This window comes from Haliaeetus albicilla, chromosome 3 (genome assembly GCF_947461875.1).
Source record: "Haliaeetus albicilla chromosome 3, bHalAlb1.1, whole genome shotgun sequence".
NCBI classification, from domain to species: Eukaryota; Metazoa; Chordata; class Aves; order Accipitriformes; family Accipitridae; genus Haliaeetus; species Haliaeetus albicilla.
Window position 1 is genome coordinate 27,924,533 of NC_091485.1, and position 26,623 is coordinate 27,951,155.

Below are 26,623 nucleotides of genomic sequence, written 5' to 3' on the forward strand. Positions count from 1 at the left end.
GCATTTCCAGTTTGTTGGTTCCAAGTGATAATAATAGAATTATGCTCAAAATATATTTTTGCATAAATCACAGAAGATGGAAAATCAATGTGCTAAAAGTGGCCTTTTGCTTATTTAACATGCATTTACAGTTTAAATCATGCCCTTTACAAAAGTTTTCCTTACTTAACTATGCATAGCCAGATTTTCATTTTTATGTCCTGCTCTACATCTTTTTTTCCCCACACTGCTAATTAATATGGAAATAGCTTAAAGAAGGTCATTGATAATTTTGACACATTACTGAAAAATCAAGGCTTGCTACAGCATCAAGCTATAGTTACGAACAGACAAGATAAATAACAGCCAGGTACACAGATGCTGAAATGCTATATCCCAGTCCGAGAGAATTGCTACCTCTCAACTTCCATCAGGAACAAGAGGAAGAAAGGAGACATGCCCATGAAAAGCACAGTGAAGAGGAGATACCTCACATGCAGTGTTTAACCCTCCCCAACTGAGATTTCAGGATTTACCTCTGGAAGTCACAGTCAAATTATGCAAGTTACAGTCTGAGCACTGAGGAAGCGCTGAAGTGGCACCATGCTGAAAAGCATCACCCACAGACTAACTTCGTGCCCACCCAGCCTTCCCAGTGCAGGAGGCTGCTTCGCCAGTCCCTGTGCCCGGATCCCCCCCTGCTGCTCCAGTTCTCTCAACAGACCAAGGAACTGTGTGTGGCGTTTTCTGCCGAGTTTGAGCTTCGTACTGTTCACAATTCAGTCTTTAATAAGTGTAGATGTAGACATTAAACCTGAGCAGATCATTGCACGTGGAAGAAGGCAGAACTGCTGTACCTACTAGGTTTGCTTTGTTTGTAAATAAATCATTGTAACAGGTTTAGAAACATGTTTAGTAATGACTAATCTCCTAATGGGACTTTTTGATAAAGCTCCACGACCGTGAGCACCTCCTTGAACGACACGATCTGATGTGCACTGAAGTTAACAGGGCCTTGTCTTTACTTCAATGGAAGAAAGTCCAGGTGGCAGATGACTGCCAGGATTTGCAGTTTATTTTATTTATGCAACCTGCAGCATAATCACACAATCATTAAACTGTCAGTCTAGAAATGAGCCAAAAATGATGCAAGCTCTGTTATTTAGATAATGTACATTAAATCAAAGAGCTAGCCATCAATGCAGAACTGAAAATTTTGATTCCCAGAAATGGCACAGATCACTTCGCTTTTACCTGGGAACTTGCCTTCTAAATCTGTGCCAAATTCTATGTGCAGCTTATTTTCAGTCCAGTAGTATCGAATGCTAAAGAGGTGCACATAAATTCTCACAAAACTCAAACACACTTTCTTTACTTTTATTTACTATAGCCTAGGTAGGACAAATAAATGCCAAACCAAGCACCAGATCCAAAATTAGCATTTTATTCAGAACGTTGGGGTCAGAGGTGTATCATTCATATTCTGGTACACAATACAGAGGCAAAGCTGTTCTCAGAAGTCTCTCCAGTTTGAAAGCTCCTTCCCCCTTCCCTCCCCGCCCCCAAAACATACTGTATATTTACTCGTGCCACCAGTATCAGGCCAACTCCCCCCCCCCCCCCTTTTTTTGGTACAAATGATGTAAAACTTTTGTGCTAAGAACTTTTCTCCCTCCCCAAACAAAAAAAAAAAATAAAAATAAAAATAAAAAAAATATTGAGTACTCTAACTACAGTTCAACAATTGAATCAATGTCACTTGTTTGCAACCTGTTTTGTAAATACTTTATCCATAACGAAAGATATAAACATGCAAAAACCTGAATCCATAGTCCAAATAATACATACACATGTTCTGAAGTTTCTGCACTTCTCCACAGACTATGCCAATAAAACATTATGTACACATACCATTTTTTACAGTGAAGTGGGAAAAAAAATACTAGAAATTAAAAAAAAGAAAAAAGAAAAGTGTACATGGATTAAGACCAAAATGTGTCTAACATTCTAGCATAAGAAAAAAAAAATCAATTCTGCTACAAACTGGTGATATGAAAACTCCCTTTATTTGCAACCAGCTGCATAAGTTTTAGAATTTTAGTGAAAAAAATCCCCTAACATCTAAAACTAGAAGTAATGTACATTGTTCCACCTCATGGTCTTCTCTCCCAGATAATAAAATTGTTCCATGAGGATTTTTTTTGTTTATTTTTCATCTCCTTATTTTAATAAAAGCAATGCGATGTAACAAAAGCATGTTGAAGCATATTGTGTTTCACCTTACTCCTCCCCACCCCAACATATTTTGTCTCTTTAATGCATCATTTCATAAATCAGTACCATTAAAGCCTTAAACATAAAACTAATTCCGATCTGAAAAAGGTACAAAAAGGCACATAAAATCCCAGTGCTTCTGTACTGTAAAATTCAAGTGTAACTGAGCTCAATATTTTTTTTCCAAACAGCATTGGATCACTGATATTCCACGGAGCCCAAATTGGTTTGCAGCCTAAGCCAAAGCCTTCAGCAAGCACTTGTGCTAGTAGACTACAAAGTTAAAGCCTAGCTTCTGTATGCTTTTGGGGAATATCAGTTGAAATGTTTGTACTTGTCCAAAAACAAAGTTCACTTTGAAGTTCAGTCATCACCTCCACCGTACATATCAGCCAGTTTCTTGAAACGTGGGCCCCAGTCATTTAGGTAGTCATAGTCTTGTTCACCACCACTACTTGAGGAGTTAAGAGAGCTCAAGGATCCAGCAGTGGAGCCACTTCCTTCATAGTCAAAGACTAAGAGGGAGTCATATGGTGGGGCTGTAGGGTCATTGTCGGCTGCTTTAAGTCCCTGCAAGAAGGAGAGGGAGAAAAAAGACAAAGTTCTGTATCTGAGAGAGACACAAAATGTAACTGGGATAGCGCGATGCAGTTATCTATCAATCGCCATTTGAAAAAACCAAATTCTTATTCTTCTGCAATCCAATTCAAAAGAGGATTCATATTTTTCTAACTCCAGCAAGAACTTATTTCAATCCCTTTTTGAATGCCCAGGTTTCCAGCATTACAGCACTGGACATTTTGAATGTAGCTGCAAATACAGCTCTAACAAAACCTTAAGAGAACATTGTGGCACTAGGACCCATGCTAATAAATACAGTTTCAGAGCTACACAGCTTGCAACCTGCAGCATGAGCAATATGGGACTGGTTAAACAGACAGATGGGGAAGGAGAAATAGGCATGTTTGCAAAGATTCACTTTAACAGCCACCTCACATGGCCAATAACATATGCACTGACATTGCTGGCCTGCAGTCCACCTGCGTGTGCCAAAAGCTGTATTTAGTCAGTCCTGTAAAATTCATGTACCTCTGTAGGCTGCTGTGAGAAAAAGATGCAATATGTTGGCTTAATCCTTAAGTGCTTTGCCATAACCACCCATAAGATTCCACCTGCTCTTCAGAAAACACACACACACACACAATGACATCAAAGACAAATACAAGATTATAACCATTTTTGTTTCCTCATTTCAAAGTATTCAAGTTATCAACACATGAATATTGGGTCTTCAGTAATTTTGAATTTCTACTTTCTAGAGCTGAATAACTCAAACTAAAACCAAGGCAAACTGAAGAAGAGAAAAGCAGGGAAAGAACCACACTTCTTCCAGAGAAAAGTCTCTTCCTACCCCATTTTCTTACAAAGGACCAAACCAAAACAGTAAGTTTAATTTTAGAATATGAGACGCTTACTCTGTGCTTAACCTGGGAAGATTTACAAGTTGAATATAAAAGGCTGAAACCTGAAGTTAAAAGCCCTCCTGCGTTTTGGATTTTTCAACTTTGCAGTTTCTTCCACAGGATTAGCAATGCTTTTTCAAGATCTTCCACTTTGAATAGGATGGCAGCCACTGGCAAGGGATATATCCTCCAGAATTCTCTGAGACTGACCTAAGATTTTAAATTGCTCGCTCTTAATTTTAACCAGGGCTATTTGTGCTAGCTTTATTTTTGATTTTTAACATTTATTTATTTAAGGGATGGCTTTATTATACTCCCAATTATTTGAAGGATTGAGTGTGCCTCCTTTGAATTATTTAACATATTGTATTTAGAAAAGTATGTTTTACTCTCAATTGTTTTTAGTCTAAATGTGACATAATGGAAATGGATGTTGATTTTTCTTCTAGAAATACGTATATAGCTAAACCCACTAATTAAAGCATATGGCATTGATAAGGTAGAAGAGCATCCTGGTTCTTTATTGCCTATCTAAAAATCATTCAGAAGTGTGCAAAATGTACCTAAAATAATTTTGCAAATCAGTGGCGGAAAGGCCCTGCATATTTATCAAACTAATGACCTCTAATCAAGAACACATTTTGGACTTAAAATGATTGTTTCATGTAGTACAACAACATCAAGCAGGTTATTAATAGCCTGCATTAGAAGTGCAATTTTGAATTATCTGATAAGAGTAATTGGTGATGCTTGTTATCCTTCTCTTTGGAGTTTTCCATCCTGGTGGCCATAATAAGCACAAAAGATTTGACATTCCAAAAAGGCAATATCAAGTGTTGGGAGACTTCCCTTATCCAGCTTCAAAGCTGGAAATAGTTCTAAGGCTTTCTCTCAATTTCTGCTGCTGAAGCAGAAATGCAACTTTAGTTCTTAGGCAGTAACTGGCCTAATGGTACTTATATCTTCCCTTAAGCCTGCTTGGGGTGACAGACACCCATGCTTTTCAAACACAGGTGACACTTGAGCTTTGCGTGTTTAATAACACACTGACAGCTGGGATTCATACCATTTGAACTTAAGGAGTGCTGAGGTATGAATCCCCGGTATCAGTGTGCCAAAGTCATTTAGAAAGCCGGCTTGGAGAAGAAATGCTACTTCCCTGCAGTTCTGTCTAGTAACATCCAGCCAACCATGGGATACTAATTTATTAAAAATCAGTGAACAAAACATTTTCCTACATGACTGCAGAAATTCATATACCTATCAGCCATCCATGGCAAGGTGGCAGGCAGCCTCTTTCCATCTCTTTTTCCAAAGTGGAAGTTGGATTTTTTTCAGTTTGCTGCTGGCATCATGATAGCATTTAAAAACTGGCTTTGAGCTACTGACTTACAAGATAGCATCTCACTAACAAATTCACTGTTTCAAAGGTTGTGCTTACTGTGTAATCCATTTCATTCAGAGAAGGTAGCTACGGGCCATGTTATGGAGGTATTGATTCAACTGCACAGCCAAAGTTACACTGACATTTGCACCTATCCTCTGGTTAAAAATTCCTCAGATTCACAGTATAATGACTGAACTTAGTCTCTAACTCTTCATATGACAACCAAGTTTTCTGCTATATTTGTGTGGCAAGTTACATACTAAAATGATAAAGAAATCCTACAATTTTTTCACTTTCCCTCTGCTAAGCATATTCTCTGAACCTACCCAGTACGCTACTCCGCTTTACTGTTGGGTTCTACAGCATGTCCGAAGCTGGAGATACTGGATGTCAGCTTCAGCAGTGAAATTGGCTTACGAAGCTCCCTTTGGTTTCAGTATTGCTGCCTTTTTTGCTTATTATGCCATCCCTTTCAGTGGGTGGTACCACAACCTGCTGTATTGGCACAACTGAAAAGGCTGCCCTGGTGGTGTCAACCACTTCTGAAGAGATCTCTCAGTTTTTCCCAGATGTGTTCAAGAATCTCAGAGCAGCAGAGCTGTTATAGTTATTTGGTTTACAGTTTTATGATCTGAAACCCAAAAGTTTTTACTAGGTAGAGAAGCTTATTCAACAACAGAACTGCCGAAGCACATGCTCGGGACCAGGTGATCCTGCTGGGAGATAGTGAACTAAAGTCACATTTCCTTGCATTTGCTATACCACCAATGCACAACAAGCAGTCACAGAAGAACCGTGGCAATACAAAGGCCAGCTTGAGACCTAGGACAGACTGAGTAGCAATCTCATTTTTTTCCTCTTCCTCTTTTATATATGTCATGACAACTTTCACTAAGGAGGAGATAAGGGGCAGAAGAGGAGAAACTACAGGGCCTTGGCTGAGAAACAATGGTAACCTTAAGTTATACTTTCCTTAGTATGTGTAGCATTACCAATTTGCCTCAAATCAAGGGAAAGCCACACCCTCAAAATCTTGAGCTAATATGAAACATTACAAAATCTAATGCTTTTATTTTCATTAATCCTACTACTTAATCAGATTCAGCAGACTTTTGATGAGAAGGAAAGGAAGAACAGAGCACTCTAGGGAAATACAAAAAATTTTTCAAATCTGGAACCTTTTTTTTACTTGACAAGAGAAAACAGAAAACATCAAGGGACTCTATTCTGCTTGGGGGTGCACTGTATCAATAACCATTTACTAAGAATGAATTGAGGGTCCTCCATGTCCTCATGGGATGAGACCTTTAGTTTGTAATTTAAATTTAGTTTACCTCAGGCTATGTCCTCTATTGATTAGAAATATATTCTTAGCCACAAATTCTCCACTACAATATAACTTGTTCAAGATTTCTAGGGACAGCATAGGCGGTTCTTGAAAACAGGATTAACAAAGCTACTTCAAACAGGCCTAATTTATACTGTCCTGCAAATCCTGACTATTCTATGTGTTAATTATGCTCCACACTCTGCAGGTTATGTTTTAAAAGGCTCAAAATGGAAAACAAGGTCTACAGAGGATTCTTAATAACACATGACTTATTTCACTGACTTGTTTGTACACTGGACTGGAAGAAAACGAGGTTTTTTTCCTTCCCCCCTTAAATTAGAGATTCATCTATCCATTGAAACAGACAAAACAAGAAAGTCTCCGAGGTCATTTAGCTTATGCCTGCAAAACATATTTTGATTATAAGGCACCTCTGGAACCTTCTTATTTTAGAAAGTTTGTAGCTCTGTATGTGCTATCTTAACTTTGTAAGTGTTATAAAAATACCTGAACTTTTTATCATACTTGTAACTTGTTTTTCAACTGAGAAGTCATTAAAACACTAAAAAATACTCATGTATGTCTGATTGAGTTAAGCAGATCTAATACAACAGATGACAGCTAGAAAATAATATACCAGAAGAAACAGAGTACTGCCAAAAGGAAAGAAACAAAATGACCCACTAGGTCTTTTTCACTTTTTGTTTCTACAGCTCTGTAATAAAAGTAATAAGAAAAAACCACCACATGCTTGCTTGTCAATGGTAGCTAAATCCTCTAATATCTGAAATCAATGACCTATAGTTCTTTTTTGTCAAAAGTTGCAGTAATTCAGAGGCTAATCTGAACAATGCTGGCTGTGTGTCTGAGGTGCTGGTGAGTATTCAACAGACTAAATTAATTCCCGCATATAGGCCGGCATCCCAAAGGATCATGCTGATCAGCATCTCTGAGAATAGGGCCAAAGTCCTCCAAAAGACCAGACTGATCTCCAAAAGTGTTGCATCTTTTCAAACCAATGGCATAATGCAGACTTTGCTACCGAGGTATTGACAATCCAAAGGCAGCCTGCCCTGCTCAGCTAGCAACTGGGCTAGTTTTGCAGGTGGTTTGTGTTAGGGCTGCCCAAGGGAAAAGTTACGGTATGACTTGTAGTTACAGTGGAAGAAAGTTCTTTGCCTAATGATGTTGAAGCTGGATGCAGAGAGATATGAACTTTCCCCTTTCTTATCTTGCTGCATTGTTTTCACAGCTCAGCATATCTTCTGTATAAACCGCCCTAAGAAATGTCTGGTATGGGTTTTACCCAAGATATTTCTCCTTTTACTCCAAGTAAAACTGAGAGGAACTTAGCAATTTGTTTGGGTATAATCTTGCCAGGACTGCAGGTGGAATTCTCTGAAGAGAGTCTGAAAACCTGTGCAGCCTGCATGTTTATGCTCTAGACACCGATAATTTGGAAATTTAACTGTAATAGTGAGTACTACTGTGAAAAACTGATCCCCCCCCAACAGACTTTCTAGAATCACATTTGCCATGGGAAATTTTAACATAAAACACATATTAAGATGAAAATGTTTTGAAGAAATAAAATCTCCATTTTGCTCAGACTTCTGGCAAAACAGACAGAGCATGGACAACCTTTGGGTGGCTACTGCATGCTAGAGAGAAGGTTAGGTGGAATGCCCCACGGTAAAACGATACATGGCTGTGAAATCCTAAGAAAGAAATACCTTATCAAAAAAAGAAGGTAAATATATAATGCTTGAAACACAGAAACTACCTCATAGTTCCTTTCAATCAGAGGATATAATTCTGAGCTAACTTGCAGACAAGAAAACTACCATGTTTTCTTTAATTGCATATATATTTTCAAGGTTAATTTTATTTCAGAGTCAATGTTACTGACATTATTTTACTGTGTAATAATAGCTGGGAGAAGCTTTCTGTTTTGGTGGATGGCAAGGGGAAGCATAAAGGGAGGTATTGATCTAATACAACAGACAGCAATAAGAAAATGGCTGTGTGCTTGTCTGTACTGTGATATAAACATATTGGGTTAAATCAAGACAGCACGTACTGTTTCTACAACTCCATGTGTACACATTGATGCTATAATCTTCAAGGGTGATAACCTCCTGAAAAATACTACTGCAAGAACAGCTTTCCAAGTAATTTAGAAATTGTAGGAGACTGGACAAACTCTGGCCCTTTTCTGGCTTTCCAGGAGAATCACACACATTCCTTGTCTTGGCTCTGTAAGAGGGCTTGACAGTTGTTTTGAGGACAAGAAAAATCAAGGTACTGAGCATCATGGGTTCCTCCCAACTGCCTGCCAGATGGGTAGTATTTGGTCACAGCTGTGTGAGAATAGGATGGAAAACTCTTGATTATTTGGAAAAAGACAAGGAAACACAAGGAAGTTCTTGTGCGCATGCGGCCTTGGCCAACAGTGTGGGCCTTTTATTGTCCCATGTCTCCACTATTTTCCAGAAGCCGATTAAAATTGTAATACTTAAAGTGCAAGGCATGCAAAAATCCTCTTTGTTGAGACATCTCTTTCTAATACAGCTCTTCCCCAAACCTGGAGTCTCTTGAAATACAATGTCTTATAAGAATATTTGTATGTTTCCTGCTAGTCATCTCCCTGTAAGTTTTTTTACAGTTGTATTGCTGTATACCTTAAAAGGAACGAACTCAATTTTCTGCAGCTTGCTAACACAAAAGACATTAGTATATTAGCCTGACTTTTCTTTAAAGCAAACAAGAATAAACACATTTGCAAAAACATTTCTGCAATACTCTGTAATACTTGTCCAGCTCCAATTGCCAAGGAAGATGTGAGAAACTAATTAACTACTACTACTCATCTACAGGATATAGCTTATTTTTGAGTAATAAATTTTGGATCAGTATTTGTTTTCCTATAACCAGCAAGCACAAGAAACACATTCTATCTTAAGTTCCACAAAACCAATGATTTAAGACTGACCAGTGATAGAAAAAATGAAAATAATATTTGTAGGAGCATTTCTTTCAGAACTGTGAGTAATCTGGTATAGTCTGAATCTTAACTTCCATTTATCTTTATTAGATTGAAGAATCAAAGATAATGTAAAGACTTTTAAAGCTCTCTGACAAGACAAGTATTAAAAGCACTTACACAACATTTAATTTAGCTGCCCTGCTCACTAATCGTATTTGACGGAATTCTTTTGGTCTTATTGAAGGTACTGAATTTCCACTATTATCTGGATTCAAAGGGTAATGTATGAGGAAAATGAAAATGAACTTCTTCCATTATTAAATTACTGTGAATTAATAAATGAATTTAGGCTAAACTATAATTTTGTTAGTCTATTTATTACTTGGAACCCACAGAATAATCCTGCTTGGAGATACTGTGGTTGCAGCTGATAACATATTATGAATGTAATTAATACAAATGTACAGAAGTTAATTGATATATCTTCCCTTTCTCTTTGAATGAGTTAATTAAATCTGCCTGCACTTCAGAAGAACATATTTACTTCTATCAAGCAAGACAATTTTAATTGTTTAAGTAAGTTTTAAAAAGTTATTATGTTCAAACATAACAGCTACTCATGTAGAGTACAATTAACAAAATATAAAAGCTTATCAGATCTTAGGAGGAAACTTTTTTTCTCTCCTTTACCTCATTAATGAAGTCCCCAATGTCCCCAGGATGAGGAGCAGCTGATCTGACTGGATACTGAGGTTCTGCATGGATCGGCCTTTCATCAAGACGTCTGATTCCAACAGGTTTTATGGCATCTGGTTCCACAGTGTCAGGCTGCTGGAGCTGGCTCAAGTCATAATCCTGCAAAATATGAAACAAAGACAGTACTTTAGGAGATTTTCAAACAATATCTGTCAGGTGGAAACATGAGGAGGAAAAAAAGGGAAAATGCAAAGTATCTTTTCACCATAAGTCCTATATTCAGGATTGTAATGCTTACTGAGAATAAGTCAGTAACATTATTTGCATACCAACAGTATGTTATTTGATTTATACTCTCTGAATCTACTGTTTTAATTCTATTCCATCAGATTTGTAGAGCTCCTCGTAAGTTTTCCATTGAGAAGCAAGGATTTGAGTAGTACTATTAAGAGACTAAACACTTTGCCTAGTAATGATGATTTACTGCATAGAGCAAAGATGCCAAATCCAACTCTTATTTTTCTAAGCAAATAAATGCCAGACATTCTCATTCTGAGAAAGCGCACTGCTCTGCAGCATTTTATAATACCTTCAAAGAATGAATTTAAGACTCCTTGCTGATTTCATGTGGCTTCCATAATATGAAAGCCAAAGGGGGAAAAAATGTCATAAGAAGTACAAAGCTCCTCAGATTTGGCCTTAATTCTAAGCACTTTCTAAAGATTACTCGTGGATCCGTTCATTAAGTACTTGATGCTGCAGTTTCAAACTCTGGCAGACTGATGAAGCTAGCATAGCACTATGAATTCCAATAAGCAGTATGTATGTATATAAAAATTTTAATTAGATGAATGTTTATACATTTAAGATAGATATGCCTGAATACTATTTATACAGTGTGATGCATTTCAGCATTGTCATTCACCTCACTGTTGTCATGTCTAGAAGGTAGGTAGTCATGCTCAAGGATGCCTTTGCGCAAGGCACTGGTAAAAATGCAGAACAAAGAACTGGGCTTAAAGGCTTAAACTAAAGCCATTCATGAACTACCAGGAGACTGGGGCTCATGCCAACTCTCCTGTATGCCAGATACCCTGCCCCACAAATAATCCAAGCAGTTGAGCAGCATCAGTCTCTGTTTTTCAACCGTGTTGTTCTGGTAAAAAATCTTATTTATGATCTCAAGTTGCTGGAAGCTGTCTGTGCAGCCAATTACATTTGCATTGGTTCCTAACTGGCTCCTAAAGGAAGGAATGCAAGCATTTACTTCTACTGTCACCTCGCAGGGTATAGGTCCTTTTAGAGAGTACTACCTACTGTGACCCCAAAACCAGACTTTTCAACAGGAAGAGAGGTCTGTTGTCAGCAGTGAAGGTATTTTGCTGGGAGAATTGTAACTGACTATCAAATCCACTACACCTTCCAATTTGTTACTTGGGTCCTCAGCTGACTGCACGCCAATATATAGTCAAAAAAGGTGGAACAGCTCCACTGAGATCTGAGAATGCAGCTTCATATGCTTTAATTAGATTACAAGTTCCTTGGAGCAGAGCTGTAGCTTCTACATTTCGGTTCTTCATGTACCAAACAGAATAGTAAGTGGTCGCCATGAAGCTGTATGAATTGGAGAAAAGTAAACAGAACAACCTTTTCTCCTTTCCCTTTTTATTATGTAACATAAATCAAAATAGTTTAGAGACATGCTATCAGAAAATCCTATGAAACAGCGAAGAACATATGTTCTAGAATTTGTAAATGTGTAACACAAGAGTGCTTTTCATACCTACCCAAAAGATAAAAGTGGAAAACACCAACAGGGAGACATGAAAAATACAGTTTTTTTTTTTTTTATACTAAGCATTTCATTACAGAGGAATTCAAACAGGTATGGTTAAATAGCAATATATTAAAACCAGGAGAGCCTCTCTAGTCATTTTAGTTTTATAAAGATAAAATGTTTTTTCCACCCACTGGCATATGCATACAATTATTATTCTCACCAGTAGTCATACAGAAATGCAATATGAATCAAGTCAGTCAGTCTAGTATCTAAGTATCTAGTATCTAAGGTATCCAAGGCCATCCTCTTGAGCGTGTGTATAGTTTGAGACACCTCCAGGCTCTACAGCTAAAAAGACAGCAAAGATTGCCATTCGCAAGGCAACGGCACTTGGACTCCCACCTTGGTTTTCTTTTCTAGGATAATTTATGACACTGCCACCTAGCCTTCTATCAGAGGAAATTTATTTTGCAGGTTTATTAGTGTCTGGACAGGAAGAGAAGATCCATTGTGCTTATTACCACAGACTCTCAAATCTCCTGTCTCATTAAAATCAATACTAACTGTACATCATTCAGGTATGGCAAGTCATCCACCATCTCCCCAAACTGGCTTAGTGCTGTACAAATGCAGCACCATGCAACAACTCCAGCTGTTTCAACATTCTGTCTAAAGTCAGCTCTGCTCAATTATTGCAAAGAAAAAGAAGGAAAACTGTTTTAAAGAGCCAGGGCATAAGCTGTTTAGGGCTGCTGAAATTCCATCTCTTCATTCAATGGTGCATTCACTGCTAGAAAAATGGGAAAGTTTTTCATGTATTACCTAAAGCTCCTGAACAGACTTTAAGGTTAGTCTCAAGCAGTTTGTTGAGATAGTTAACTGCAGAAGTGACAGCTAAATGGAAAACTGTGGCACATCAGACAGAGAACAAGACATGCTGGGGTAGGCTGGGACAGCCAGCTTGGAGCAAGATTCTGGGTCATTATTTTTACTCAATTTCAGGACCACAAGTCAACAATGTTGTCTTTGCTCCAGCCTTTTTCCATATAACCTGTTCATAATTACAGTCAGCCAAGGCGCTAATGAGGAACAAGACTCCACTGGAAACATACTTGAGCAAACGCAAGCATCCAATTCATATGGCTGCCAATTTTTGTCATAAGTATTTATTTACTTATTTATGCTGTTTAGCCCTAACTCCAGCAATTTTAGAACAAATACCTCTTTCCCTTCCTTCAGTATGGATTTAAGCAAATCCAAACTGAGGGTTTGAGTTTTTCTCCTCAAAATTCTGGACAAGCTTAGATTGTTGATGGGAGAATCTAGTATTAGCTTTCTCTATTCGAAGGTCACTAACACATATTAGCTTGCTCCCATTTTGCATCTAAGCAAAAACTCAGGCCATTAGAAACCAGAAATTTAGACTAGTCTGATTGTCCAAATCTACAGTCAACAGGGAAACAGAAACCTCCCATTCTATGACAGGGATCTAAATGAAGCAAGCTGAATGATCCCTTACCTTTCCCTTTGTTTATAAAGGGATCTGATATCACTGGATGAGACAACATGGCTATCTTTCAGATAACTGGCGGTTAAAGAGATTACAACCTTAATGCTTTATCAATATAGCTCTCTTAATGTAACCACCAGCACTTCTCTTTGGTTAGCATCTCTAGCATCACTATTTGCTCTTGCTGACACCCCCCCCCCCCGCCTCCGCCATCTGTATTGAAGCAGAAAAACTTCTGGTTTTGATTTGCTTTTAAGAAAGAAAATAAAGTCACAATGTACTAAAAGGGCATTTTATCAGAAGTTGCATCTTGTGAAATCAAACAAATCTCAAAAAAAACTCACAAAACCCCATCAGCTCCCTCCCCTCCAAGCTGATTACAAACATTGAGCTTATTAGCTATTCACTTAGTTCTAGACAGCTTTAAGCAAAGACTTACAGCATTACTAGCTCCCACCTCACATTCTTGAAACATGAAATCCCAGTGAGACAGTGCTAAATAGCAGAACCACCTAGCTAAGCCCTACAAATTAACCACCTTACCAGATGTGTAGGCAGAAGGGTCCAAAACCTCAAAAGGCACTTCTTTAAGAACATCTACATGGTAGTTGGAAGCACAGTCCAAGTATCTCAACTTGAACAGAAGAAATGCCCAGAATAGAAGAAAAGGCCATTTTCTATTCCCCATTATTGCTGATTTACAAAGAAGCAAGATAATGCAGCCTTCAAAATCTCTTCCCTTAAATAACTTCCTCTTGTGCAAGGCAGCTATTCATTTAACAGCACTTAAGTAATCCCTCATACAGCAGTCATCAGTTATGGCAGTAGGAGAGATTTTTTTAAAAAATACCTTGCATTCTGACTGACAGTTACCAAACGCTACAATCCCTAAAAAACCCATGAGGGGATAGGCCAGGAAATAAGAGTTTCTCAGAAGCTTCTAGTTTTATAAAGTTAACTTTTTTCTCCTGGATTAGCTGTTCTGGTTGTATTTGCATTTTAGACAATCTACTTAACTTCTTGGCAAAAACTTACCAAAGTAAACATTTTTACAGTAACCAGACCTGCTTTGTATGAATGCATCCTGCAACATTAAAAAGCACAACTGCAAACAACAGAATCAAACCACAACTTACTAAAACTATAAATTGCTATACATAGATGGGACTGACTTTTTTCCAGATAGGAAAACTCTGAATATATGTGAATACTGGAATATATTACATCTAAATTGAGCTTTCTCTACTAAAAGTTTTCTCTAACAGTAACAGTGATACACCCAGTACATGCAACCTGACTGACATATTCATTAATGATTTAGGAATCTGGCTTCTCTTATCTCAGAGCTCTCAGTATATTTCCTGGCCATTCATTAGACTATGCTATAACACTTCTAGGGATGACTTGGGTTTTTTTACCTTGTACAGAACTAAAGCTTTGGCTATGCATGAATATAGGATTGGACATAGGACTAATGTAACAAAAACACTACACCTGTTTCCCATTTTCAAAGGATGCAGCCTTTGCAAAGAAATATGAAAGTCTGGATCCATCCCCATGCAAGAAATAATCAATTTGTCACAAGATCACTTAATTTGATGGTGAGAACTGTAAGTGTCACTCACTGAACAAAATCAGCTGCAGTGGTTTAAGTGCGTGTAAAGCAGCATTGGCAGAAGTTTGCATTTCGCCCACCTGTTTTACAGAATGGTGTGTTAGTGTAAACCCACTTTTATTGTTGGTTTAAGAGAACAGAGCAAACTATGACCTGAAGTACCTATGGATAAAACATGTTCTGCTTTGCCTGTGTGTTCCAAAGACTGTCTGCTCCAATAGAGAAATGGGATGGAGAAGCAAGGGAAGAAATATTTTATACAGCTGAATGTTCCCATCTGCCAAGGTCTTTTAAAAACAAAGAAAAAGGAAGTGAAAAGCAACCCCACTACATCTTACCATTCTAGCCCCAAACCCACCAAACATCACCCTAAAAAACTATGAGAAATTTGCACATAAAACATTGCCCGAGTTCTGTAAAATGCTCCAACCTGTGCTAAATCTTACATCTGCTGAAATAATGGGACTCCAAAAAAAGCAAAGCACAGAGAACTGACTAGATGTAGGCTGCAGGTGGGAGGCTAGTTAAAATGCCTGTGCTAACAGTTGCTCTCTATTTGCCACTCACTTTTTGATTACTTTCTGCCATATTGCTTTTCCCATTTGTTTTTATTATAGATGCATCTGGAGTATTACAAGTTAATAATTTTTAAGATAAACAAGATGCTAGCTTATCTTCTTTAGTAATAAAAAAGGTGAAAGTTAAACTCCAGCTGCAGATAAAACACAATAACAGGCATATGTTCTAGATAGGATAAAATAAAACACACAACAATTTTGTAATGGAATTATGGAAACATTACTTTTTGTATGATGTGATAAAGATTCACCAAGGAACGACAGTAATTCCTCCACAGGAGTACTGCATGAGTCACTCATTCAAAAAATGAAGTTAATGTCTTAGTAAGCAAACAGAATCCCCAAAATAACTACCTTCTAATTATAATATTGCATATTCCTAGGGATATCTTAGCAACAATCATTTCATTCGTTATGATTAAAATTTCTAAACATAAAATATGTTCAATCTTAATGCAATGCAAAATAAAGGTTAGAAAGTGAGAGTAAATGATCTGAATAACACTTAGATAGGGTGGTGAAAATAAAATATAACTAAATGGATTTATAAAGTTCATAGAGTAGGTAAGGACCATTGTCATGTTTACAACAGAGGTTATGATAAGATCCAGCACACAAGACCAATGTAACCTTAAGATGCAGGCATACAGAAAGTTACGACAATAGGAAAAAAAACCAAACAAAAAAATCCAAAGGATCACTCAACTAATTTTTATCAATGACACACAAATGCTCGAACTAAGCTACCCTTTCTATAAAGGAGCAATTTCTGCTTAGAATTTAGATCCTGCACACATAAAAATAAACCACTATGGTTTTATTTTTAATGCTATTATCACCTTTAAAATAAATGCTATTATTTTCTTTCTCTATATAAACATATAATAGAACATGACAAAAAGCAAACTATTGACTAATGTCTGAACACTCTTGTTAAGAAAAGGTCATGTAGGAAGGAATACACAGAATCCTTAGGAAGAAAAATACTTTGAATAATAATAAAATCATTGCTATAGAAGCTCTTGTGCTGAAGAGATCCGAGAGCAAAACTAAAAAACAGGTTCAAAACAGCTGATCTGCGATACTCACAAAGCACATCATGCACTTGCTCAGGCAACTTGCTTCAACAGGACCATCTGCATGAGCAAGTACTACTAAAATTCAGAAAACACTAAAGAAATGGGCTCAAAGGAGATGAGAGGATCACCTTGTGCGATAAGATGTATACAGAAGGAATTAAATGGAAAAAAAAAATAATCACAGTTATCAGGTTGACATATGCTGCACGTATCCCAGTCGAGCACCCACTGCCTCAATATAAATCACATGAATGGTCTGAGATATGCAATGAAAATGAATTAGTGATGCTTATGGGTTGTGATCTGCTATGTGCGTGAACTATGCTGCAGACATGTGCTAAGCGCTTTAACACTCAGCCAGCATGAGGTTCTGGTATTTAGAACTGACAATAGTGTTAGAAGTTGAGAGCACACAGTGTCAGGGGACAATATTTGTCATTTGTATCTCACACCTCCTGTCTGCTAAACGGCTACAAGCTCTAGATCACGTGGTCCGCTAATAATCAAGACAATCGCTACCAGCTTCATAATTTGTACATAAACTAGGAACACCTATTTCAGAATATAGCAAACTGTAGTGCCTCCCATCCCCTACCCCAATTGCTGGGTTAAAGGTTCAGATGCAATTAAAAAAACCACCTAAACAAAACAAAAAACCCCCACCATACATCCCCCCTCCCCAAACCAGTCACCAAACCAGTCCCACTGACTTCTGTGGAATGATGCTGACTCGAAGCATCTCACGGCCCAGCTGCCGCAAGTCAGGTAGCCAAATTGTTAAAACTAGAAAATATTAAGCAAAATCCTGAGAAGAGTCCCAGACTTCCTATCTGGAATACTGCTGTCTCCTCTTCTTCCTCCCTTGTCCCCAATGTCTGCTAGTACAGTGATCTTTCCCAACAACCACAAAAAAAAGTTTCTGCCTGGAACAACAGGAGTGCTGTACTGCTTTCACAGCTAGTTTTTCAGCCCGTATTTCTGAGAAACAGAAGTTTAGGTGAAAAAAGCCCAGAACATTTCTGGTGTTAATGCTCTTCAGTGGGGAGCCGGCTGACTTCAGTTACGGCCCACAGCTCAAGAGCTTTTCTGGCTTAGGGAATTAAAAGCATTTTTCTCAGCTGCTGAGGAGATCACACGACCCTGTGTACATCATGTCAGGCTAGAGGAAGACTATGAATCATTCAAGAACCTCAATTTTCTTTACAAGCATTCAGTCTGTCAGAGTGAACAAAGCAGGCCAAGATGGCCTCATATGGGATTAACAGGAGACCTTCACGATGGAGTATACTGCTCTTTTATGACAGACTTCACATCATAACTCCTTGGAAATGCTAGCACAGGAGGAAAAAAAACCAAAACAAACCAAAACACCAAACCAAGCAGGAATTCCACCTTGTGGTTGACAGCTGCTACGACTCGGAGGAACTAGCTGGAATTTGGAACTCATCAAATTTGTTGCAGGAGACATTACTCTGATAGCATGTACAAAGAGTTTGAAAAGAACATTCCAAGCATGCTTTAGGAGTTTCTGGGTCTGCCATGACAGCTAAGAAACCCAACTGCATAGCTTCCAAATAAATAAACCCTCTTAAATAAATAAATTACTCCAAGAGTGAAACCACAAGTCTAAAAGTAGTTTGGTTGAGGATGCAACGACTCCTAAAGTTCTGTCACTTACCTTCAAGTCCTACCCACCACATATCTTCAACTCACCTAAGCATCTGGGATAAACAAGAAAAATATGAGGCCACACATGGTAAGTCTTCAAGTATTCATCAAGAAAAGCAGGTGATTTTAAAAAAGCCTAAGTAATTGGCTTGCTATAAATAGAAATAACTAATTTTAAAAGGTACATTATAAAAATATCCGAAGCTTTAAAAATATTGTTTTGACTGAGATTCACATGAAGCTTTGAGCACTCCCTTCTATTTTGCTGCATGAGATGCACCCTGGGTTAGATGGTTCTGTGCTCTGAGTCACCTTGTGCACTGCCTTCTACCAAAGCTTCTTGTTCAATCAATCCTGATGGTTTTGGGGAGAGTGCTCCATAAAAAGTTAATATTGATGTAAAGCATTTTCCTCTGTCCTTTTCTGATGACTTGTGGATGCAAGGTTAGCATGCAATAATTTTTCCTGATTTTAATAGAATAGTGGCAGTTTTATCCTATGAAGCTTCCTTCTGAAAATAGATTTTTGATGGTAGTTTCATGCTTTTTTGGAACACTTTAACACTTACTTTAACTTTGACAAAAATGCAAAGATCTTTATGGCCAACGCCTTTTGCCCGCGATGTTCTGCACACAGCTTTGCTTGTACAGTATTTTACTAAGCTACGGTGTGCAAAAATGAGATTACTACTTGTAGTGAACTTGTTGGGATGTTTCAAAAGCTTAGCATTCCAAGTTCTTAAATCTCACAAGAAATGCATGCAAAAGCAAATAAAACCCAACCAAACATAATCCTACCTCTTTCCTCTGGGCACAAGAGGTGAGGGGGACAAGGAGGGAACCAAGAACAAATGAACCTAGGAACTATTATCATCTAGTTAAGCATGGGCAGAAATTAGATTTTACAAAACATCAAACCAAAATAAAGTAAAATAATCTCCCTGAAAAGCCAGACGGAGCTTACTTCTATCATCCACTGTAGATAGAAAATTAAGTGCCTACATGAAAAGTTTGCGCTCTCTTATTCAGGCATTCTGGACAGCAACAAATTCCTAACTTTGGAGCTGTGGGAAAATCTACTCCCTTCTTGCCTACACAGTGGTCTAAAACTCTTGCTACAGAAGTGGTTATAAAAGCTTGCTATACTTTGTATAAGCTTTTATTTTCTTTTCTTGTAGTGTTTGTTATGTTTGGAGTGTATAAAAACCTTTTAGACCCTCAGACACTATGGTCTACTGCTCAATGGATCAGGAAAGGGACCACTGTACCTGAACTATGTGGCTGGCAGCTAAGTTAATTAATTTGCAACGGTGGCCTTAAAATTTGTCTCAAGAAAGCAAGCAGGGGTTTTGTGGCTAAAAATCATTCAATTTTCTATAAAGCCATTAAACCTCCCTGTGTCGAGGTGCTTCCTCTGCTCACTGTGAGAGGAAGTGATCCTAATTTCACATTTCTTACCACTTTACTGCTACTCCACCCATTGACAGTTTTTCCTTTCATCGCGTGCACTACGCTCATTCACTGCTGGTGAAAGACTGCATTTCTGGATGGTTTACATCCTGCTAATCTCTACGGCATTCACACAGTTTTACCTTCTGCCACAATACCCTGACTATACCTCTCACAAACACAACACGTTCACTGCAGGGCAGCACAGGACAAGGTGGACAGAGGACAGACCTCAGCACCATTTTTAAACTGTTAAGTATTTTACTCTCATTGTATGCTGTTACAACAATGCTTAAAGTTTCTGATCTGCAGCACAAACTCTCCCAACATTACTCTAGCATCGCCTATGACTTCCTAATGAACAGTACATACTCTGAGAATGTTACTGTCTCTGTCCTGAGAGTTGTGCGGACAATAACTAAAAATCAAAACCACATGAAAATTGCTCAACAGATCCTCCAGAGAATCGTGGGTGAACAAGAGCTGGGTATATGTGAACTAGAAAATCAGTTCTCACAGGACTGAGTTTTCTTCATGTCTTTTAAGCTTGTAAGTATTTTGTGCAGTAACAGATGCACAAACAGGATGCAATTCTTGTACTCAAACTATCTGTGTACGAACAACTGGAATACATATACAGACTCAAAGGTTGTCTTCAATTTATTTAGTAACATAAGCAATCTTCCAAAACTGCATGAACTGAAGTTTCCTACTGCTTAAGAAGAAAGTTATGTAGAAAAGCCAGGAAGTAAGAACAGTACTTGGGGAAATGCAGGAAGCATAAAAATTAAGGGGAACACAAATTTCAGACAAACCAACAAACGAGCAGAGAGAAGCTATAAGTGTCTGTACCAGTGAAGGGAGCCACTTTTCAGATAACTCACGTGCCAAATGACTGTGACTGGGTATGTGTGGAAGAATTACACGTAATTTTTCAAGGCTTTTTACTGGAAAACTTCTTAGGCTCTATTATATGCACTGTTCCCTTTGTAATTATTACACTTACTTCTACCACTAATAACATGCATAAATCTACTGTTTGTCATGTTCATAAAGCACTTAATAAACCTCCTCTGAAGGAAGGAAATCACACTGCTTCGAAATTCACTAACTTGGATAAAGAGGGGAAAAAGAAGCTATTCTTAGCATATACACATCACTCCTAGTCCTCTGACATATCAGCAGTGGTTCAAACAGAAGTGATGTGAGAGTAAATGCATATGGCACCTGCCTGGACAGGTATCTGAATAAACACAAGATGTGCCCTAACAGCTACTTGAAACATAAATACTTCCCAAAGTGAAATCCCAGTAGTGGCCAATCTGTCAATAGCCAGCATTACTGTATATCTAGAAAGGCATTCACCTACCACCAAAAAAGGGTGGTATTTGGAACAGAATATATTAGGCACTCTGCACTAGTGATTCTGTATAACAGGATCCCAGACAAGGAGTAGAGAAGGTTTACAGACTGCAATGAGAGTGGATGTTAATTTTCATATAAATATAACAGCCTTAGTCGGCATATGGTCGGAATGCCATGACTGTAAGTGGACAAGATACTGGTTTTACATCTCATCCAAAAGGCAAGCAATTGGTACTTCTGGAACTGCAAAAAACAACATGAGAAAGCAATGTGATATTTCAGGTTTTTAAAACACTACTTACTTTTTTCAGTATTTAATGCAAAAATTAGCTACCTATCATAACGTGTCAATGGGAACAAAATAGATGAAGTGCAGACTGAAGTGCAAATGTATACCTAAAAAACTTTAATCATTCCTCACCTGATCTTCTTCTCCACCACCTTCTTCATCATATTTCAGAATGTTGTCCCTCACATCATCTTCAGGATCAATCAAGAGCTGCTTTGCCTGACGCTCTTTATCACGGCGTTTCATCCATACCACAAACATTAAAACTAAAACTACATTGCAAAAAGGGAAGACACAAAATCACATCTTTATTCTGAAGTACAGCCATGGAATATTGTACAAATTTAACACCAAGATTTAAAAAAAGAAAAAAGCCAAGAAAGTTGGCTTTGACTGCTCTGGATGAGGTTGAGTTTTTTTGGGTTATTTTTCAATAAAAAATTTCATAGAAGGCAGCTTAAGCACGAGATGTTTAAACTCAGGCTACTGTAGGCCATTTGATTTGGAAATCAATCATATATTCAAGATCATAAGCCACAAATCCATTCTGCATCTGCAAAATAAACTCGTCATGAGAAGAAGAAAGACCAAGCTTCATAAACCAGTGGATTCAGAAGGAAATCTCTCCAGTTGTGGCAAGAATTCTAAAAGATTACGTTATTTACATTTTTTTCTGCTATGTCCCAAGAACATATAACAATTTATATAGTTTAAGTAGTTCTTATGTTTCGACATCACCAAGCTGAGGCTATTTTGGCATACGGCTCAGCAAGTCCATGAGAACAGACTACACTGTTGCCTAAGTTTAGATTTATGTTTAGAAGCAAGAGGACTCAAGGTTTATGAAAATGCAGTGGCATTTAGAGCTATATATTTTTAATCTTTAAACTCAACAATTTCAAGTTATACTGTTTGTTTACAGACTGAAGCTGTTAAAGAAAACTGAATGAGGAACAAAACAGAAGAAATGTGAGTAAATTAATTTCTCATACAATAGCCATGTTGCCAATTACAACCATCTTCATGGAAAGAAATTCCAATGTATCTAGAATGTCAATATATGAAGAATATCTTAAAGGATTTGATAGTTTCAGTAAGGCTTTGTTAATTCAATACCTAACATTTTAAGAGTATCTTGTATTGAGAAAATAATTGTACTGTGCATCTGTACAGCCATGGGCTTAGCTAGGCTCAAATACTTTTTTTTTTTTAATTTTTTTTTTTTAGTTACTCCTTTTCATCATTTTGTATGTTCTGGACTGGTGCACAGTATACTCTCAACAGGTTAATCCCTTACTTGTGTTCCACCACAATCAGAAATCAGTTAACCATGATGTGTAGAAGAGCTAGCATCTAATTTACTACACTGGACAGACACTTAGTCATGATGTTTAGTCATTTCCCTTACTGAATGCACTTGACACAAAAATAAAATACTAGCACAGCTTTATGTAGTACTTAAACAAACATACACATCTCTGTTCCTGCATGGCTGTCTGCTTGTTGGGCCTTATATGAAGGGCTGTGATGTATTACTTTCCAAAATCATCAAATAGCCTACTTGCATTAGTCTGAAGCACCACAGCAGTAACACCAGAGCACTCCTTAAAGGCACTGATACCTGCTGTGGGTGGTGTCAAATCACACAGTACCAGTAGCACAATAGAGACTAGATGTCTAGGGGCTAATCACATCTTCAACCTGGTCACCCACTGATGTAACATAACAAGTGCCCATCGGCATAGATGGAGAATCTCTTTCACAATGCACTGTGGGGCTTGACTGCCATGCAAGGGCTAGTTAGGATCTGTCTCACAGACTCCTAATCCTTTACCATCAGAAAGCTTTCATACTTGTCCAAGACATTAAACTATGCAGCAACAATTCTTGGGCTTGTGTCTTTAATCACTCCCCCATCTTTGTCAAGGTACGTGGGACTAAAACAAGATGGTACTTGCAAAACAAGAATAAAAGAGTTAGGATAAGAGATCTATCTACTCACTGAGCAAGATGATGATACAAAGTAGAATTGCAATGATGGCACCAGTGCCCAGACCTGCACCAACAATCCGGTCAACATCAGTACAGTCTCCATTTATGTCACATTGGCAAACTTTCACTTTCAGCACAGAAGTGCTAGATGCATGTGGATTTCCAGAATCTGTAATTACTATGGGCACATCGTAGATACCAGCTTCCAGGAATCTGATCCTTAAAGAGAGCTGGGCATGATCACCTGTGTGTGAAAATAAGGCACTTGTTAAAAAGTAATGTACTGTTCATGTGGGATTAAAACTGTATTGGCAAAAATGGCTCATCTTTGAGCTCTGCATTAACTTATTGTTAAACATGACACTCAGGATAACAGACTACTTTATTACTGTGAACACCTTTTCTCTCTTAAAGTTTCTTTTTCTTTGGGGAACTTACACTAACGTGCTTTCCTATTCATATTAATCAAATTCATGTACGTTGCAAAATAACAACAAAGTAAAACATGGAAATGCATATGCGATAGTTTCTTTAAAATTATTAACATTTCTATAATGTTAGTTACCACTAATTCGAACAATGGTCCAATTCCTCTTAATACTAGCAGGTGTGTCAGGCAGCTCAAAGGCAAAAGGGCCTGCATTTGGATCTATGTCAGGGTCTACAGCAGTGATGTTAATAGCGTTAGGCTGTAGTGTTTCACAAGTTGTGGCTTCTTTCGGGTTCACTTGGGGGGCGTTATCATTGATGTCCAGCAGGTATATCTGTAGTGTGCCAGTTCCGCTCATCGGGGGAATTCCTTCAAGGAAAGAAAATGGTATTGAGCCTGTTTCCAACTGCAAAGTTACTTAAATGAAACTATACTAACATTTTTCAATTGCCATGTACAAACATTCACATCAGTTTCGGGATTCTGTCTTTACCAAGCCAATCTAACACTGTCACTGCTTGTGCTAACACACAAATTCTTATGTAGTCTGTTCTGAGGAAAAAAATGCCCTGCTTGGCAAAATTCAGCAAATAACTGCAGATACATGGATCAGGAACCCAACCACTTTACTGACCAGACAGCCAGTTCATCTCCAGAGATGGTCCACATCAAATGCTTCAAAGAAAAAGGTGCAAAATTGGCATAGTTTATCCTCTAGAGAAATTATTTTGTAACTTTGAAGAGTTACGATCACCCTTTACCAGAAGTGTGCTATTTAAATTCTTTTTAATACTGACTTTCAGCACACTACTTCTAGATATTCTTGCTATCCATATCGAATGTGTGATGCTTCCGTAAACCTTGCTAAAGTCACACTTTTATATGAACATGTGGCACTGAATTTCTCAGTACAATTAGCAATGGTTCTTATTCCGCCTCCACCCCCCCATAATCTTCCATTTAATATTTTTCTCCAGAACAGAGCCAAAAGGATAGAAATAGTTGATCTAGCTTTGTTATACTGTTTCAGTTTGCAAAATTTTACCATTTGTCTTCTCTCCAAGGTAAATAGCCCCAGTGTTTCAGTTTTCCTCTCTAATGCAAGAAAGTTCCTAACCGTACCTGCCCATCTTTCTGGTATCAGCTATGAACAGTACAGCACTCCAGCCAAAATCAAAGTACTCATTTCTGAGCAGAGATTGTTACTTGTCATTAACAAACTGACAATGAAAAGACACTTTTCCCTCTGTGCTGCTGTAGTTTGAATGTGGGAAAAATACCCCTCCCTTACCACATTACTCCTGATAAAGTCCACTCATGCTGTGCATTCACTCAGCCTACTGCACTCCTGTGCAGGTTTTTTCAGTTTTCTGTAAACTCAACTAATGTAACTAAGCCAGTGCCTTTCTCCAAACTCAGAGAATTATTTTTCAGCTCATTTCCTGAATAGCTGGGAAATACACTTAAGTTTGATACTAATACAGACTTCCAACTGGATCTATTCCAAGCACATTGCTCGGGTAAAATTGAATGCCATTCAACCACACAGAAGAAAGCTTTTTGAAAAAATACACAATGTTGATACCTACCATTATCAGAAGCAAGAAATGTTGCATTATACATATTGTTTTGCACATATATTGACTCTCTGTCCAAAACAGCTGTAGTAGTTATTTGTCCATTAACAGGGTCAATTTTCAGCCAGTTTGCAGGATCTGAAAGTTTTGAGTACCTGTGTATTTGACCACAAGTTGTGTTATTTATCTGCCAACATAAATATTGACAACAAAGACAATATAAGTATTTTAATTTGTATTTTGAACACATTTTTGGAATTTGAAGACAATATTTCACAGATTTCCAATTACTAAGCCTTATCGCTAAAATTTTTGAAAATATATATTAAAACCAGTCCTACATTAAGATTCTTGAAGTGCCCTGCCATGTAATTTATCATGTAACTGGAGGAAATCATACAATTATCATAAATAATATAACATTCATACTCAGATTCTATTAAAATATTCATTAAGGATCCCTCTTGTTTGTTATATATGTACAGAGCTGTTCATACTAACTTTTATCTTATCAGAGCACTGCGAGCAGGAGAGAGTTAACAATAGATAAAGACCATTAGAGTAGCACTAACTCACATTATTCTAACGCTTCCAATATCACTTAATTTTTTAGAGGCCCTGGTTTTACTGCATGCTTATCATCTTAATTTGAAAGAGGAGTGTCTTTCAAAACCATCCTTCTATCTGATAAATTTGCCCTTTGACATTAATCAAGTGCAAGCTATCTTAGGTCATTAAAAATGCATATATCCGTAAGTCCTCACGCTATCATGTCTGCGACGGCTCTGTCCAGACATGAGCAAAATATCAGCAACAACTAACCAAAATTACGGGAAAATAAAATTGCAAGAACCTTGATTTTGGAAGGAAAGACAGGAAGCAAGTTCTGGAGTTTCCTCTACATGAGCTAAAAAAGCTGTTGGATAAGCTAGGAACCCAAGTCCTGGCCCAAGGCTAGTCGCTGTGCCTTAGCTTTGCAGTCAACGACCATGTTTTAAACAAGGTATGAGAAAGCATGCTTTAAGATTTCCATGTTTTCTTCTCTTAACTTTTCTCATAGTTTTAGACATTTGGCAAATTATGATCATAGCTATCAGTACAAGAGTTCACAGATGGACAACAGCAGCACTTTGCATTGCTGAAGAATAAATAAGAAGAAATCCCTTCAGATTTGGTC

General features: G+C 37.8%; 1 protein-coding gene across 1 annotated transcript in view; it reads right to left on the reverse strand.

Annotated features, from left to right (window-relative positions):
* Positions 1-1,407: 1,407 nt before the first annotated feature.
* CDH2 (cadherin 2) overlaps positions 1,408-26,623 on the reverse strand; it is a 115,716-nt gene continuing 90,500 nt past the window's right edge. The window contains 6 exon segments of the mRNA XM_069779226.1: positions 1,408-2,823; positions 10,110-10,274; positions 21,580-21,719; positions 23,450-23,683; positions 24,005-24,238; positions 25,459-25,601. Coding sequence (XP_069635327.1) covers positions 2,617-2,823; positions 10,110-10,274; positions 21,580-21,719; positions 23,450-23,683; positions 24,005-24,238; positions 25,459-25,601 — 1,123 coding nt within the window. The 3' untranslated portion in view covers positions 1,408-2,616.